This window comes from Chiloscyllium plagiosum, chromosome 40 (assembly GCF_004010195.1).
Source record: "Chiloscyllium plagiosum isolate BGI_BamShark_2017 chromosome 40, ASM401019v2, whole genome shotgun sequence".
Classification (NCBI taxonomy): domain Eukaryota; kingdom Metazoa; phylum Chordata; class Chondrichthyes; order Orectolobiformes; family Hemiscylliidae; genus Chiloscyllium; species Chiloscyllium plagiosum.
In genome coordinates, this window is record NC_057749.1 from 16,449,095 (window position 1) to 16,466,237 (window position 17,143).

The following is a 17,143-nucleotide window of genomic DNA, read 5'->3' on the forward strand; positions in this document are numbered from 1 at the left end:
TAGCCCGGCTAGCTCAGTCGGTAGAGCATGGGACTCTTAATCCCAGGGTCGTGGGTTTGAGCCCCACGTTGGGCGCGCTATTAATTTTACACAAAAAGCTGAATCATTGAAAGGCACTGCTGCCTCACAGCGCCAGAGACCCAGGTTCAATTCCTGCCTCGGGCAACTGTCTATGTGGAGTTTGCACATTCTGAACTGGCCATGCTAAATTGCCCATAGTGTTAGGTGCAGGGGTAATTGTAAGAGAATGGGTCTGGGTGAGTTGCTCTTTGGAGGGTCGGTGTGGACTTGTTGGGCCGAAGGGCCTGTTTCCACACTGTAGGGAATCTAATCAGATGGGAAAGCAAAAGAACAGTGTACTATTTAAATGGAGAAAAGCTGCAGAAGGTTGCAACACTAAAAGAGACTTGTGGGTATTTATACATGAAACACAGAAAACCAGTACACAAGTGCTGCGGTAATCAGGAAGGCTACTGGAATATTGGCCCTTATTTTACGGGGTGTCAGAGTATAAGAGTAGGAAAATCTTACTGCAACTGTACAAGGTGAGACCACATCTAGATCAGTTTTTTTTTCCCCCCCAAGGAAGGATATAATTTCTTTGGAGGGAGTTCAAAAAATGTTCACGAGGGGGATGATCTCCAGGATGGAGGAATAATCTTATGAGCAAAGACTAAGCAGGTTGAGATTTTATTCATAGGAGTTTATAAGAATGATTGAGAGGGTGATCTTATTGAAACATATCTGATTCTTAAGGGTCTTGACAAGATGAATGCTGAGAGGATGTTCCCCTCATTGGAGAACTTAGGACCAGAGGGCACAGTCTAAAACTGAGATGAGGAAGAATTTCTTCTCTCATAGGTTGTCTGTCTTTGGAACTCCTTGCCATAAACAGCTGTGGGGCAGAGTTCCTGTGCAAATTTAAGATTAAGAAGAGATTTTTGATCAGTTGGGGAATCAATGTTACAGGGAAAGAGCAGGAAAGTGGATGTGAGGAATGTTGGATCAGCCATGATCCTACAGAATGGTGGAGCAGACACGATGGACCAAATGGCCTATTCCAGTTCCTATTTCTTATGGTCATTCCACCAAAGACCTACAATATTTTCCTTTTCAAGTATGTATCTAAATCCCTTCTGAAAGTTACTATCGAATCTGCTTCCAACAACCTTGAATAAAAATACAAAGATGTTTGAAGATCTGGAGCCACCAGCATTACCATGAAGTATTTCTGAACTCCAAAAAATCTCTCTGTATTGTGCTGCAGAAGAGAAGAAAGTAAGTAACAAGCTTGAAGACAGATGTTTGACAGCTAGCAAGCAATGACAGGAAAAGAACTAAGATTAATAAACCTGATGAACATACTTCACTGAACGCACATGGCTGTCATTTCTCGTCCAGAGCAGGACAAATTTAAATCCTCTGAACAAAGCAGCCTGAGAATTTCCTTCAGATTGTAGAACACTGGTTCAATTCTGGAGAACAGTGTTTTAGCCTTCTGTCCTAGGTCAGCCACATCCCTAAACATATTCATGGATAAAGAATCAAGGAGTAAAGGCAGATGATCAATTCCCATGCTTAGTCTGTTCAACCTATATGCACAACATCTGTACACCTCTGTGGAAGAAAGGCATCACCGATGTTAAATATAGAGGAAGGAGGCAGAACTATTACTCAGACATGGTTAGAAATCACAACACCAGGTTATAGTCCAACATGTTTATTTGGAAGCACTAACTTTCGGAGCGCTGCTCCTTCAACAGCGGTCTGAAAGCTAGTGCTTCCAAATAAACCTTTTGGACTATAACCTAATGTTGTGTCATTTCTAACTTTGTACACCCCAGTCCAACACTGGTGTCTCCAAATCATGACTACTCAGATATATGCGGGAGACACAGACTATAATCTCAGGGAATTCTTTAGCGGGAGGTGGCTGAGCCAGTGCCAATTACATCTACATCCAAGTCAGAACACCAATTGCAAATTCTAATATCTGATGAAAAGGCCGCAAAAATAGCATCAAATATGGGCTATCAGGTAATATCAACATCGTGCTCAAAACTAGAAGGAAGAAATGAATCACGAGCTAGGTAAAAGAAGCCAGAGACCACAGGCCTTCACCTTTGACACTCCTTTACAGAAGTGAGCAGTGAGTAGTTCCATTAACCTGCTTAAAAAGTGATTGCAGAGAAGTTACATTTTAAAATGCGTCAAATTAAAATGAAAAAGTGTTTAATTTTAAATTTCAAACATCTGATTGTTAGGTGCTGATAAAAATGCTTTTCTGTGATATAAAATTCTTCATTTTAATACCTTGTTAAACGTTACACATTTAACAGATTTCAAACAATGTTTGCAACTAGGAAAGTGCTAGAGGAAGCAGCTAAAGACAAAGTGATAAATAAGTTTTTCTCAAGATGGAGAGATGAAGCAGGTTGGAGTGATAGTGAAGAAGAGTACGGTGATGGCTCAGTGGTTAGCACTGCTGCCTCAGTGCCAGGGACCCTGATTCGATTCCCGCCTCAGGTGACTGTCTGTGCGGAGTTTGCACATTCTCCCCATGTCATTGTGAGTTTCCTCCAGGTGCTCCGGTTTCTTCCTACAATCCAGAGATGTGCACGTCAGATGAATTGGTCATGCTAAATTGCCCATAGTGTTAGGTGCATTAGTCAGGGGTAAATATCGGGTAGGGGAATGGGTCTGGGTGGGTTACTCTTCGGAGGATCGGTGTGGACTTGTTGGGCCAAATGGCCTGTTTCCATACTGTGGGGAATCTAATCTATTCTAAAAAAAATAGACTAGAGTTGAGAATGTTACAACAATTTACATGTTAAATTGAGCAATTGCCCAGGAAATCTGATCTGCGCGTGATGCTTGCTGCATCAATAGGAACCAATAAGTTAATAAAGTCTCCAACTTATTGCTGTCCTAGCAGCTGCTTCCTTCCCATGTCACTGGTTGTTCTGATTCCAATGTTTTAGCTTCAGCAAGACTTTCTCTTCCTGAAGTCATGTGAGCACTTTTGCTCTTCCAATACTTTATCCATTGTAGGTACTCTTCTCAAAGGTCAAGACTAAAATTGTCCACAGACTAATTTTATCACAGAAGCACCACAGTCCAGCTCACCAAATGCAGTTCACTGGACAAATTAGCAACAAAGACCAGTCCATTTTGTCCCATTCCTAACCCACAGGAATGCCAATTAGTACCATGAGTAACTTCACAACAATTGACAATGGAGAGTTAATATAGTTCAGTGCTTGATTACTTATTGCACCACTGTGCTGAATTTTGACATGATCTCAATTGTATTTCAGTGACTGATAGAACGAAATCATCGAAGGTTCAAAATTCTTCCTGTTGTGCAAACACAAAAGTGTTCCATGTTCCACAAACAACATCGAGAACAGAAAGATGGTTTTGTACAAAGTACTCAACAAGTCTTGGAAGATCAGAACTATTAGTCTGTCCATGGCCAAGCTGCCCATAGTTACCTGGAAAACATGAATAATCTGTAAACAAACCCGTGAAAATAATACACTTGTATCCGTACAAGAAAGTCACAAAGGACATCACTCAAATTGTTTTTGAAGCACAGTAACTGAAAATAGGAGAATGTATCTGCTGTTTTACAAAAGCAACATTCAACCACTTATCAACAAATTATATAATTAGTCTGTTTGATATTGTAATGGTTGCGCCAAAGGACACACAAAGAGCTTTAAGAATGCTATGGTATCTTCAATATCTGTCAGAACAGAAACGGATTCAAAAGATGGCATTTATAATGATGCTCAATACAACATGATTGGCAAGCTAGATTAAGAGCCCAAACTCTCAACCTTCTAGTGCAAAAAAACCAGCTGAGTAAAGATCAACACAAAAGCTTATTTCAACCACCAACAGGATTAATACTTACCCCAGCCCCAGGTGAAGAGGTTACCTTCCCCTGGAAAAGAGGGAAAATGATACGGTTCAAGTCAACAATGAAATACTATAAAAAATAATTTGGAGATTTATGAACATCAGGTTACATTCAGATCAGTTGCTGAATTGTAGAGAGCAGGCCCGAGGAGCCAAATGAAGCAAAGAATCCTTATTTTTAAGAACTGTGGTCTAAAATATGGGAGATGATGATGGCTTGAGAAAAGGAAATTGTGGAAGATGATATTTGCTGTTTTAAGAACATGTTACTGGAACACACTGTCACCCCAATCCACAAATGTTACCTTATTCAAGCAACGAAGGAGAATTCTAGACAAAATTGCAGTCTAATTGTATTCACAGCAGTTTTGCCCATAGTTTTTTGATTTTTTTTTTCCAATCATGGTCAATTGTTCTAGGCTCAGTATAGTAACGACCACTTTATTAGTTCCTGGGCATATGACCAGAGCTCTGTGTGGTCAATAGCAAAAGCTTCTAGCCTGGAGAGTTAAGGTACTTAAATCTCTTTCTCTCTCTCTCCTGTGTTAAGAGATAGAAAATCTCCTGATATCCTCTCTCACTCACTATTTCCCTGTAAATGCCCTTTCTATAAATTCCTATGTTGAAAGGAAAAGGAAAAGGAAAAAACACGTTCCTCAATTAATGATAGACTAAGAATCAATATATCCACAAACTTGTCATTAGCAAAGAAAGCTAAAATAAAACTAGTCATTGATATCTGTGATTCAGACTAGTGGCAGAACTGTGTTTCAGTCTTTCTACTCACTCTCAACTCATAATACAGTACTTGTGTCTTCTCTTGGCTCATTGAGTGTATATGTGTGTGTGTTCAGGAACTTTAAAAAGAAGGGCATAATTTAAGTTATAGAGTTAGAAGTTAGCAATTCATGTTTCTTTCCAGCCATTAGTTCAAAACAGTTTAATTACAGTAAATGGTTATTTACTTGCTAATAATTAAATCCTGGTCTGTATGTTATTTAAAAGTTGAATCGGAAAGGTAGATGCAGTTGGGCAATTCCATGATTGTATCAAATCTTTATAACTGTACAACTCTAGATATAATGGGGATTCACTTCCAATGTATTACCCTAGTGAATTGTGTCGAAGGTCTATTCCTGCTCCTAATTCATATGAGTTTTCCTTGACACATTTTACCATGCGGCAAAAGCTTCATATGAGTTTTCCTTGACACATTTTACCATGGGGTGAAATTCCCGCCTCAGGCAACTGTCTGTGTGGAGTTTGCACATTCTCCCCATGTCTGCGTGGGTTTCCCCCGGGTGCTCCGGTTTCCTCCAACAGTCCAAGAAAAAAATGTGCAGGTTAGGTGAACTGGCCATGCTAAATTGCCCGTAGTGTTAGGTGAAGGGGTAAATGTAATGTAATGGGTCTGGGCGGGTTGCTCATCAGAGGGTCAGTGTGGACTTGTTGGGCTGAAAGGCCTGTTTCCACATTGTAAGTAATCTAAAAAAAGCCCACAAATAGAATTTCAATTGTAAGTTCAAGTTCAAAGGTTCATTATTAATAGCAAATAAATAATGCCTCCACATCATGAAAGAAATGAAAATAAATCATTTATAATTTTGAGAACAGACTAATCTTCACTGATTTATCTCGTCGGCAATGTATTCAAATAATAAGACCCAAGAGCTTTACTGAAATTGCTATGACAATTTATCACAAAGTGGTAGAAAGACATGTTAATGTTTCAAATATTAATCTAGCTTTATTGTATTATTCCTGTTTCAGTTTTAGCTTATTCTTCTCATTTTTAGTTTTGAGCGCTCCTTTTGGAGAAGATTTTCTGTTCACTACCAATAGTATGGCAAATCAATAATCTGGTAAATAGAATATAATACTTAATGCTTATCAGGACAGTAAGTACCAGAGAGTAACCTTCAGAGTTAACCATCTCATTTAGACAGCATGGAAGGAGACAGACTCTCCCAATGTTAAAATTCAACATTATTACATTAAAGTGACTTGTTTTACAAAGGAGCTTAGTGGCTACATCCTGTGAACCTCTCAAAACAATCAGTTTTCTTCAAGCCAATTTACCAAGCCAAAAATATTAGCAGTACTCAGCAATGGCTGTTACTTACTGGTGATGACCGCACTATGTCGTGACCCACAGCTGACTTTGCTGACCTCTGACTCTTCTGGTAAATCCAGCAGTGCGGGAAATGCTTGAATTGAGATGAAGACGTTAGAATCATCCCCATCTGCTTTCTTATTTGCAGATTTTATAACCCTGTTGTTTGCATCACTCAAGGACGGCGTGACTGTGAGTAAAATGTATGTAAAATCAGAGACTAAGCTTAACGTTACTACGTACACATCAGCTAATCCTACTAAACAAAGTGAATACTTATTGCTGTTTAAAAAAAAATTAACATGAAAAGTGATGATCATGAAATGAATCACATCAAATATAAAGAAGTCATTGAGTAATTTGTCAGTTCTCATTGATGCTCAACCTGTCTCATTTGTATGCTGGGGCAATGCTGCAACTACGTAAGGTCACTAGTATGCATCTGCTCTGAATAACTTCAACTCTAATCTACACATGCTAATCTCTTACATTAGGTTAGTGCAAAACCAACATTGTAACTTCGCAGTGTGGTCTTCCCAAGGCCAATGTTCTGTAGAGACATGCTGAGAATTCAGTTACACTCAAAAAGACTGGCACAAAAACAAATGCACTGGGAGCTTTTGGGTCAAGACAGTAAAATCACCATTTTTGAACGGTTTTATGACTTTCAATGGCTTGAGAGTCTGTCTGCCTCATTTTTGGAGGTAATACTGTAATACCAAGGGGCATGGCAGAATCTGAGATAGCAACACACAGTTAAAACATTTAAACATTTGGACATGGATAGCTTAGCTAATTAAGAGAGCAAGCAGCTGAGCCACACCATTGGAAAACGTGTTTTTAAGAAAATGTGTTTTATTATTATTTAACAATACGGACTGTACAAATACATAACATAATTAAGCAGCGTCAGCATGGCTCCATGAAGGAGAAATCATATCTGGCAAATTTCTAATGGTTCTTTGAGAAGGTAACAAGCAAGATATATAAAGGAGAATCAGTAGATGCAATACAGTTGGATTTCTAAAAGGCTTTTGACGTTTATTGTATATAAGGCTACTTAAGTTAAAGGCCCATGTTGGGGGTAATAACTCAGCATGGATAGAGATTGGCTACAGATGAAGAGTTTGGATAAAGGGGACATTTTCAGGATGGATGTAACTCAAAGTTCCACAAGGATTAGTACTGAGGCCACAGTTATGATATATATTAACAACTTGTTGATAGATGCAAACTTTGCAGATGACATGATAATAAGTGGGGAAAAAAGTATTGAAGATGACACAAAATGAATGGGTAAAAATTGCAGATGGAACACAATGTGAGAAAATGTAAGGAAAACGTATGGCTCTGCAATTTGATAGGATAAAGAGCTGAATAATAATTAGATGGAGAAAGACTGCAGAAAGTTGCAGCACAGATGAATTGAGATCCTTGTGCATGAACCATAAAAAGCTGGCATCCAGGTTCAGTGGGTAATAGGGAAGGCAAATGAACTGTTAAATTTTATTTTTTAAAAATGAAATATAAAAATAGGGAATAAAAGCAAATTACTGTGAAAGCTGAAACAAGCACAGAACACTGGTGAAACACAGCAAATCTGGCAGCATCTTTGGAGAGAGCAACAAAGAAAATGTTCCAAGTCTGATATAATTCTTCTAAAGAAGTCACATCAGACCGAAAACATAAACACTTTCTCTCTCCACAGATGCTGCCAGACCTGTATTCTCTGTGTTTGATAAAAATAGGTAGGTCATGCAAAAACTACACAAGGCACTAGTCAGACCAGATCTGGAATACTGTGAACAGTTTTGGCTACTCTAATCTAAGGAAAAATATTCTAGCATTGGAACCTTCCAGAGGTTCACTAGGTTGTTTGAGTAGGTTGGGTTTGTACTCACTGGAGTTTAGAAAATGAGAAGCTAATCTTATTGAAACATACACAATTCTTAGGTGGCTTGACAGTGCGAATGTAAAGAGATCTAGGAGCAGAGGACATAATACCTGTATCAGAGTAAGAAGTTGCCCATTTAAGACAGAGCAAGGAGAAATCTTTCCTCCTAACAAGTAATCAATCTGTGGAATTCTTCTCTGCAGAGGGCTGCAGTGGCTAGGTCAATAAGTATATTCAAGGATCAGATAGACTTTTAATCAGAAAAGAAATTGAGGATTTCGGGGATAAGACAGGTAAGTGGAGTTGGGGATTTTCAGATCAGCCATGATCTCATGGAACGGAGGAGCAGGCTTGTTGGGCTGAATGGATACGGTTGCTCTTATGTTTTATGGTCACACTGACCAGGGAGGTTTCAGAATTGGCAGTCACTTATCTGAAATAGCTAATGGAACCATAGTAGACAACGCAACTACACTCAGTGTTCCTACGTTTAAATTCAAGCATTTTCTTCTCTCCCAATAAAGCAATTCTGCTTGAAAATGCACGTCCACCAGATCAGTCCATGGGAACAGGAGTTGGCCATTCAGCCCATCAAGCTCCACCATTCAAATAGATCATGGCTTATCAACTGTTTCAACACCACTTTCCCACACACTCTCTGTATTCCTTGATGTCATTAGTCTTCCAAAAACTAGCAATTTTGGTTTTGTAAAAGCGCAATTATTGCGCTTCCACAGTACTCTAGAGTGCAAAATGCCAATGATTCACCACCCTCTGAGTAAAGAACTTCCTCATTTCAGTCTTAAACACTCTAACCTTATTCTGAGATTACGTTGCCTTGTTTTATACACATCAGCCAGAAGAAACATTTTATCAACATCCCTGTGATGCCCTGTAAGAATTTTCTAAGTGCCAATGTGGTCACCTCTCATTCTTCAAAACTCGAGAGAGTACAGACTCAGGTTCCTCTATCTTTCCACATAGCACAATCCTAAATCCCAGGGATTAGTTGTTGAATCCTTGTTGCACTCTCTCTATGGCAAGTTTATCCTTCCTTATATAAGGTGATACAGGATCAGTTTCAGATGTGATGTATTACATAACCAAACTGCAGTATTGCACAGTGTAGATTCAATACCTTGACCAATCGGAATGAACCTGCCTGGGTTAAAAATTAAATAGAGGCTGGGAGTGAACTGTCAGTCATTGTTAACTGGTGCAATAGTTCTACCAGATTTCACTTGCCAACCCATGACTACTCCTCCCCCAATATTTTAAACTCGGCTTTCCCCTTAAAATGTTTTCCTTGTGAACTGTCCTGATGAGTGCAAGGTAAAAGGCTTCAACAAAAACTGTTGTTCTCTCCAACAATGCATTGGTGCATACATAGCGCAGCGCTCCCCAAACATTTCCCATCCTTTGCATTTCAAAGCTTGAAAATTGCCATGATCCCTAATTTAAAAAGGTCAGTTATGTCACATCTATCATTTAAAAATTGTGTTGATTTAGAAGAGACTTTATCAATGTAAGACCCAGGAAAGTTTCATGGCAGCCATTGCTGGGTTGTGGCTCATAAACCTGAAATGTCATCGGTTTCGGTATCCCAGAAATATTAAAACCCCTTTCTGCAACAAATGTTTAAAAGAACATTTTCAAGGAAAAGCACAAGTGACAAGAAATAGTTTCTTTTATTTTCAAAGAACACATAAGCTTTCATGAACATATATCACATTTCTTATATCTCTTTATGCATAGGGCAACCTGTGTGTACAAAATTTTCACACTGCAATGAGACCATCTCACTTCTCGGAGGGAACAAAAGAATGAAACATAGTTAAAAAGTACACATTTGTTTCTGGCAATTAGTAGAAAAGAACACATGTAATTTTATCACAAGTATTACTAAAACATTAAAACATACCTCTGCTTGTGAGAGACAACAGACTCTTCAAGACCATTAGCGATCTCGTCAGTCTTTGGATTATGCATAAAACAAACATTCATCCTTCAGTTGCACTAAACAGTAGTATTCACGAAGAGTGAAAAGCGTCAACGTAAAGAAGGAACATGTAGCACAGCAAGGGCAAATCTTGCAACTCAATCTTTGTTGAAAGTATCCTTACATTTCAGAGGTACACAATAATTCTCATCTTACCCTCTCCTGAGAGCCCCTTCTGCCAAGAGGTCTTCCGCTGCTTCTCCTCAGAGCATGACTTTGCAGGAAGGCCCAACTGCCCAGACTCATTCCATCCCCAAACATACAAATCTCCTGATGCTAAAGGGATTTAAAAAGAAAACACAAGGACAAATAATGGCAAGTTTTGAATAAATATATTCAGAAACCAGACTTACACATTTAAGTATTGCCAATGGCAGATGTGGGTAAACATCTAGACTTTATAACAGTTGTGCTTTAGATTCCTGTAATTTCTCAGTTATTCAGAGAGCCTTAACCAACTATGGTACCCCACTGTCATTCCTAAACAACCTATTTTAGAAACTGCTATTATTGGGTAAATGCATAGTGTTATACTGGAGTATACAGAGCAGAAGGTCCCCTGCTTGATTCTTGCTCTATTCTAAATTAGTTGAGGTAAAAACAATGACTGCAGATGCTGGAAACCAGATTCTGGATTAGTGGTGCTGGAAGAGCACAGCAATTCAGGCAGCATCCGAGGACAGGCAAAATCGACGTTTCGGGCAAAAGCCCTTCATCAGGAAAATTAGGTGATCCAAGTAAAGTCATCAGATGGACCTTAGAGAAACAAATCTTAATGCTACTGCTGTAAATGGCCATCCCTGGCCAATCAGATAAGGACAGGACCTGGCTCAAATGATATGGTTTCCTTAAATGAATACTCAGGCTCACAAATAAGAAGATCACATGAATGAGGCACCAGGGGTATGAGATGCTCCAGTATGCCTCAATATTTGTAGAGGCACAGGAGAAGAAACCAGGTGAAAAGTTGTTTTGGAACAGTCTTGTAGATGTGACACTCAGTTTCAGACATAAAGGCAGTGAAGGATAGAACAGGAGCCAAATGCAACAACCAGAGTCTTCTATTTATATTAGGTTAAATGAATCCCCAGTTCAAGTCCACCAGCTGAATACAATTAAAACACTTGGTTAATATACCATCAACAGCAGGGTCTGCCATCATACATGGAGAAAAGTGACCTTTATCAGCAAGCAGTAGTGAGGATACTGACATAGTATTCCTATGGGGAAAAGAAACTGCACGACCATTTGTCTCCAGTACTACAAAATACCAGTGTCAGAGAAGGGCGTACGAGAGGAAGTTCAGGTATCTGTAAATATATTGTAAATGAAGATGCTACTGCAGCAATATACCTTACCACTTGAACTCACAGAATGCCAGCCTCCAGCTGCTACTTCAGCCATAGCCAGCCCATGTAATGCCTCCACAATACGTGGTTCTGCTTCATCCTCAACACCACCATGTCCCAACTGACCATGCCTGCAAAAATATCACTACAATGAAAAACAAGCGTTGTTTCAATATCTTCAACAACCTTCAAGTTCCTTCCCAAAGTAAATCAGTCCCGAGAGGTTTCACAGACAAAAAACAAATCAACAATAGCAGGAGTGACACCGTAGCAGAAAAGGTTGATACCGAAAATATTTGTAAAGATAGGAAATACGTAATGATGGATATATTTGGAGAATAGTGTTGAAAAAGCTGTAAGTTTAGAGAAGGAGATGTACTCTCAGTTAAAATTACCATACAATGCTGTCAATGCTATTTTAACAAAGATCAGAGCACCTATAAAGGTGTGAAATCAGTTCCATGGTAACAACCACAAAGCATTTTCCAAACTGAAAGCTGTTCAGTTTTCATTTTTTTTCCCCCAGATATTCTCTTTCCCCTAATGCTGGAGGTGCTTCTGTACTTTTGTAGTGGTGCTCACTGCCCTTCAGTACTTCATGCACAAGTCTGTATAATTAATGCCGGCACGTTATTTCCGCTTGAAATTTTATTATGGCCAAGTCCAATGCTGCCAAACCATGTTCACTTTCCAAATGGTTCAGTGGATATTAAACAGCAATTGGAACATTGGCTGGTACTTTTCACCATGGCCCAAGGGCAGTCATTCAGTGGTTACATCTAACCTTGATCAATCAACTCAGCAGAAACAAGCAAATAAACTAGACCTTGTTTTTATGGTTTTTATTCTGCAATGGAGCATCAAGAATGCTCATTTTGTGGATTTCACTTAATCAGTTAATGGTATTTTAGATCCAGAATTATTGGATGGCTAAATTTAAGCTGTAACCAATCAAATCTACATTTCTTAATCCAAGGCCAAGTTCAATTTTCACATTATTGCTCCTGAGGTCAGGAGCATATTTCCACAAGTCAGGTCAAAATGTACCAGGTCAAATATCAAACAATGTACAAATGCTTAATGTACAGGATAGTATAATTCAATATCATAACAAAGATTAAATCAAGTACGTACAGAATGAAATAATGGTTTGAAAACTGAAGCAGAATTGATCTTAAAGATAAAGTCAATATTAAGTGAATGGGAGATATGGTACAATGATCAGAGCTATTTTCAGAATATCTAACCATTACCACTGAAGTTTAACCATATTTAGAGGCTCTAATATCCAAGACAATAACAAGCAATTATATAACACCTTTAATATTATAAAAGATAGAAAGTGACATCATGCTATATAAGAAATTTTTAAAATTTACATCAGCTTGTTATGGTCACTAATGACAAATGGGAATTCCATCATCATTTCAAATTTAGGCAAAAAATAGTGTTTTAACCCACATGGGTCATGCATAGATCCCTTAAGGCTGGGTACAAAAACACATTTGAATAACTAGATTTAAACCAACCTCTTGTTGCTACAGAATCCTTTTAACAACTGTTATATTGAGTCTAAAATCTAGAATATTAGTCAATAATCTACGAGTACACACACAGCTACAGAGTAAGTCTTACCGTCCTGAGCCCCAGGAATACACTGTCAAATCACAGTTCAGGAGGACAGCATGCTCACTGCCAAGTGCCAGCTTTTTCGCACGAAGTTGTGGTGACAATGGTTTGTAAAACGGAGGTGTTGTTGTGACATACCCACCAGGGATCAGTGGAAGTGCTTAGAGGGGGAAAACAGAGGAATAAAATAAGTGTTTTACCTTGTCATTCCCTGGTAATTAGAAAAACTACCCAAAGTGGCAAAAACATAAAGACCTACTGTCTTCACTGAGTTAATAAATTAATTTGGATGAAACAAAAAGGTGTTTTAATGGAATCTGTGTTCCTGGGCCAAATAACAGTAACTCAGCCCAAGGTGCCACTCCTCATCATTACCCAGCTCTTCCAATTGCAACACAAAATGTATAGCCGATCAACAACAGTAAAAGAAGATTAATGTATTCACAAGAAAGTTTCTAAGAGACATGCTACAATTTTACAGCATGTTTAGGTTCTTCTCTTGCTTCTTAAATTAGGGAGAGTGTAGCAAGTTATAGCACCCCCACCATCTTGGCACAGAATCAGGAACTGTCAGGCCCTGTGACTTGTTATTAATCTCAGCCATGTATTTAACCAGCAAGCCACATCAGTCAAATTGAATTCTCTTTGAGGAGTAATTTGATCCTGATGCATAAGTCAACTGCACATCTTGATTAATGAGAGGAGAGCACTAAGTCATCTTCCACTGATTTAAACTGGAGTTGATACATCACCAGGAACCATTCCCAATTAATTCCCTGTTTCCTCATGGCAGAAAAAATAACATTGCAGCATTAACTGTATTACAACACTTGCACAGTGGAATCAAATTCAATGTAGAGCGTGTTTATACAACAACTGTACTGAAATTATAAGCAAGTGAATATCCTTTCAAAGATTACAAATAGAGTTTAAACATTGTTCTCAGCAATGGGATTTTGGGTTGGCTGTTGTACAAAGTACTCAACTTACCTCTACAGGAGATATTGTCACAACACATTAGCTCTGAATGCAGGAACTGTTTTTCAATGTCCTAATGTGCAGCATACCAATGAATATTAAATATTAATTTAGTTTTAGATACTAGTACTCAATAAATACATTAGCTCAATAATTGGGTGTAATTGTTGCAGAACAATGTTATTCATTATCAGTGCCAATGGACACAAACTTACCAAATGTCTTATTCAAGAGCTGCTCTGATCAGTGTGTAATTACAAATGACAGCACATTGAACTTCACCTGTGATTTTCCAATTCATGTCACTGTGTAGGCTTCCCCACACAAAGAAAAAGAAAACAAGCTTACTGCAAATACACAATGTCACTTTAATGGGGGGGAGCCTCATTCACCAGACAAACGCCAGGACAGGTCTAACGTGTCTTGCCAGTAATGTGTTAAATTTTACTCTTTTAAACTGAAAGTAAAACTTCCTTGCACTGTTCCCACCAAATACTCCCACGACAAGGACAACACAGGGTTACATACAGAGTAAAACTTTCTCTACATGTTCCCATCAAACACTCCCAGGACAGAGAGAGTATGAGAGCTGCACAGCAGAGTTCAAGTGGCTTTAAATGGAAGCCAAAAAACAAAAAGCAGCAAATCTTCTAACTGCCATACTGTAATCACCAGGGATCTATCAACACAGTTATTACCAGTGTTAATTGAAACAAATTTGAAAGGTGAAACAAATTTTACCAAAGCATGAACCACAGCATCTAATTACAAAAAAAACCCATCCCATTTTAAATTCTTCTATATGTATGTGGTGAGAAATCTATTTGAAGACCCTTAATACTTAGGAAAATATTGATAAATTGGCAAAAGTCTCTGACTACAAGATTTGATTAACTCAGTTATAGTAATTTGACATTCCTGATGAAGGACTTATGCCCAAAACGTCAACTCTCCTGCTCCTCGGATGGTGCCTGACTTGCTATGCTTTACCAGCGCCACACTTTTTGATATAGTAATTAACAGCTCAGTTACACACACTTGAAAGTTCAATTCCATCTCTGCTGATTGAGTCGGTCTCAGCTGGTACTCAATATTACCACTGACTTGAATTATACTACCTACAAGATGAGGGAAGAAATAGGCACATGAAAGAAAAAGTCAGAAGTGTGCTCCAAACCTAGCATCTAGAGACTATACACAGATAGGGCCAAATCACACCTCCAACTGAAACTGAGCCACATGGGTCAGTACTAATGAACCATTGGCATCTATGTTTACATATATAGCAAGGAAATAGCCCAAGGAGGCAGAAAATGCATGAAAATATTAAAAAAGCAAAAGAGAGCAGTAGGAATAGGAGTAGGTGAAAGGCTTGTACTGCATTTTACTTACCAACCTGTACATTGCTTTTCCCCTTCCTTCAGCTGCCTCGTCCAAGTCAAGTCACCCGTGACCTCTCCAGTACAAAGCTTCTGGATATCCCTGCATTCCACTCTATCCTGCCATAACATTAATAAGTACTTCTCAGAGGACAGGATGTCCGTGCAATCCTGATGGGCTTGGTTATTAATGCACATCTGTTGCCAAGGGCGACCATCAACAAAGCCGAACAAATAAGTAGATCCATCACCTGAAACAAAACTGAAATAAGTTAATGAGATGCAACGATTTCTTTGGGTTTATTCTGCCACAAAAAACTAGAATAGAAGATAAAATCATTTAATGATATTAATCTGTAAATCTGTTTTTTTCCCTTCCCCTGAAAGCATTGATTCAAGCATTTTTCCATTACATTTTTAATGGGCCAACTCTCACCTTAATAGAAGTACTGCTCATTTGCAAGTGTAATGGGCCAAGATGCAGAAAACATCAGTATTGAAACAAACTGTTGACCAGCTTTAATAAAATTCAATTGGATAAATTTTGTTAGATATGGAGACCAGGGCATATGAAGTAAAGGCACCATCCCTGAGGAAACACAGGAGCACGATGGCATATTTGGGAACATGTGGCCCTGAGAATCCTCAACATTGTGTCTTGAGGAACTGGAGTCAATGTCAAACACCATCAAGAAAACCTCATGGCTGCCACTTACCACCCTCCCTTAGCCATCAGGAACTCCTCCACCCTTTGATTTCAAAAACAAATGAAGAATAAAAATAAGGAATAAAAGCAAAATACTGCAGAACCTAGAATGCTGAAGCTGGAGAAACTTAGCGGGTCTGGGAATATCTATAGAGTGTAACAGGGGAGCAGATTAGGCATGATTTTATGGAATTGCAAAGCAGGCTCAAGGGGCTGAATAGCTTACTTATGCACGTTCAGAATTGTTTCTTGTGCATGCATATAACTTGCAGACTCATGGCTCCGGATGCAAATATTTTCCACCTCAGAATCGCCACAATCACCAGAGACACCCCCTACCTAAGACTCTTCCCCAACTCACCTGACTCCACCCCTCATTCAGGGCTGAGGGATGGGGCGGAGCTGAGGGAAGAGGCAGGGCTGAGGGGATGGGGCAGGATGTGATAGTTTCCCTATCTCTGGTCCAGGAGGCCCAGGTTCCAGTCCCACTCTGTCCAGAGGTGTGTCATAAATTCTCTGAAGTTAAAAATCCCACAACACCAGGCTATAGTCCGACAGGTTTATTAGGAAGCACTAGCTTTCGGAGCGTCGCTCCTTCATCAGGTGGTTGTGGAGCAGGATCATAAGACACAGAATTAATAGCAACAGGAATACAGTGTGATGTAACTGAAATTATACATCAAAAAATACCTTGATTGTTTGTTAAGTCTCTCATCTGTTAGAATGACAGGCGGTTCTGTGGACATGGGCAAGACTCTCGGATGGTTTGTTGCCTCCCGGGTGTCAGGGTCCGAGACGTCTCGGACCGTGTCTTCAGAATCCTTAAGGGGGAGGGTGTGCAGCCAGAAGTCGTGGTGCACATTGGCCCCAACGACATAGGTAGAAAGAGGGGTGGGGAGGTCATTCAGGAGCTCAGGGAGTTAGGCTGGAAGCTAAAAGCTAGGACGGACAGAGTCGTCATCTCTGGGTTGTTGCCGGTGCCACATGACAATGAGGCAAGGAATAGGGAGAGAGTGCAGTTGAACACGTGGCTGCAAGGATGGTGTAGGAGGGAGGGCTTCAGGTATTTGGACAATTGGACTGCATTCTGGGGAAGGTGGGACCTGTACAAGCAGGACGGGTTGCACCTGAACCAGAAGGGCACCAATATCCTGGGAGGTAAGTTTGCTAGC

General features: G+C 39.4%; 1 protein-coding gene and 1 non-coding gene across 5 annotated transcripts in view; one reads left to right on the forward strand and one right to left on the reverse strand.

The window, feature by feature from the left end:
• The window catches only part of LOC122542569 (RCC1 domain-containing protein 1-like), a 41,952-nt gene that overhangs the window by 23,645 nt on the left and 1,164 nt on the right, over nucleotides 1–17,143 (reverse strand). For 2 of the 4 annotated variants that reach the window (XR_006309818.1, XM_043680474.1), the window contains exons 2-7: nucleotides 15,283–15,516; nucleotides 12,915–13,068; nucleotides 11,289–11,410; nucleotides 10,087–10,206; nucleotides 6,048–6,227; nucleotides 3,920–3,949 (exon numbers count right to left, since the gene is read on the reverse strand). Coding sequence is in view for 3 of the 4 variants with exons in the window: in XM_043680474.1 (XP_043536409.1) it covers nucleotides 3,920–3,949; nucleotides 6,048–6,227; nucleotides 10,087–10,206; nucleotides 11,289–11,410; nucleotides 12,915–13,068; nucleotides 15,283–15,516 (840 nt within the window). In the remaining variant the exon portion in view is untranslated. Of the gene's footprint in view, nucleotides 1–2,717; nucleotides 3,495–3,919; nucleotides 3,950–6,047; nucleotides 6,228–10,086; nucleotides 10,207–11,288; nucleotides 11,411–12,914; nucleotides 13,069–15,282; nucleotides 15,528–17,143 lie in introns of those variants that run through there. The other 2 variants (XM_043680473.1, XM_043680475.1) reach the window with 2 other exon arrangements.
• trnak-cuu lies at nucleotides 3–75 on the forward strand. The gene has a single exon. It is a non-coding gene; the product is annotated as a tRNA-Lys (tRNA).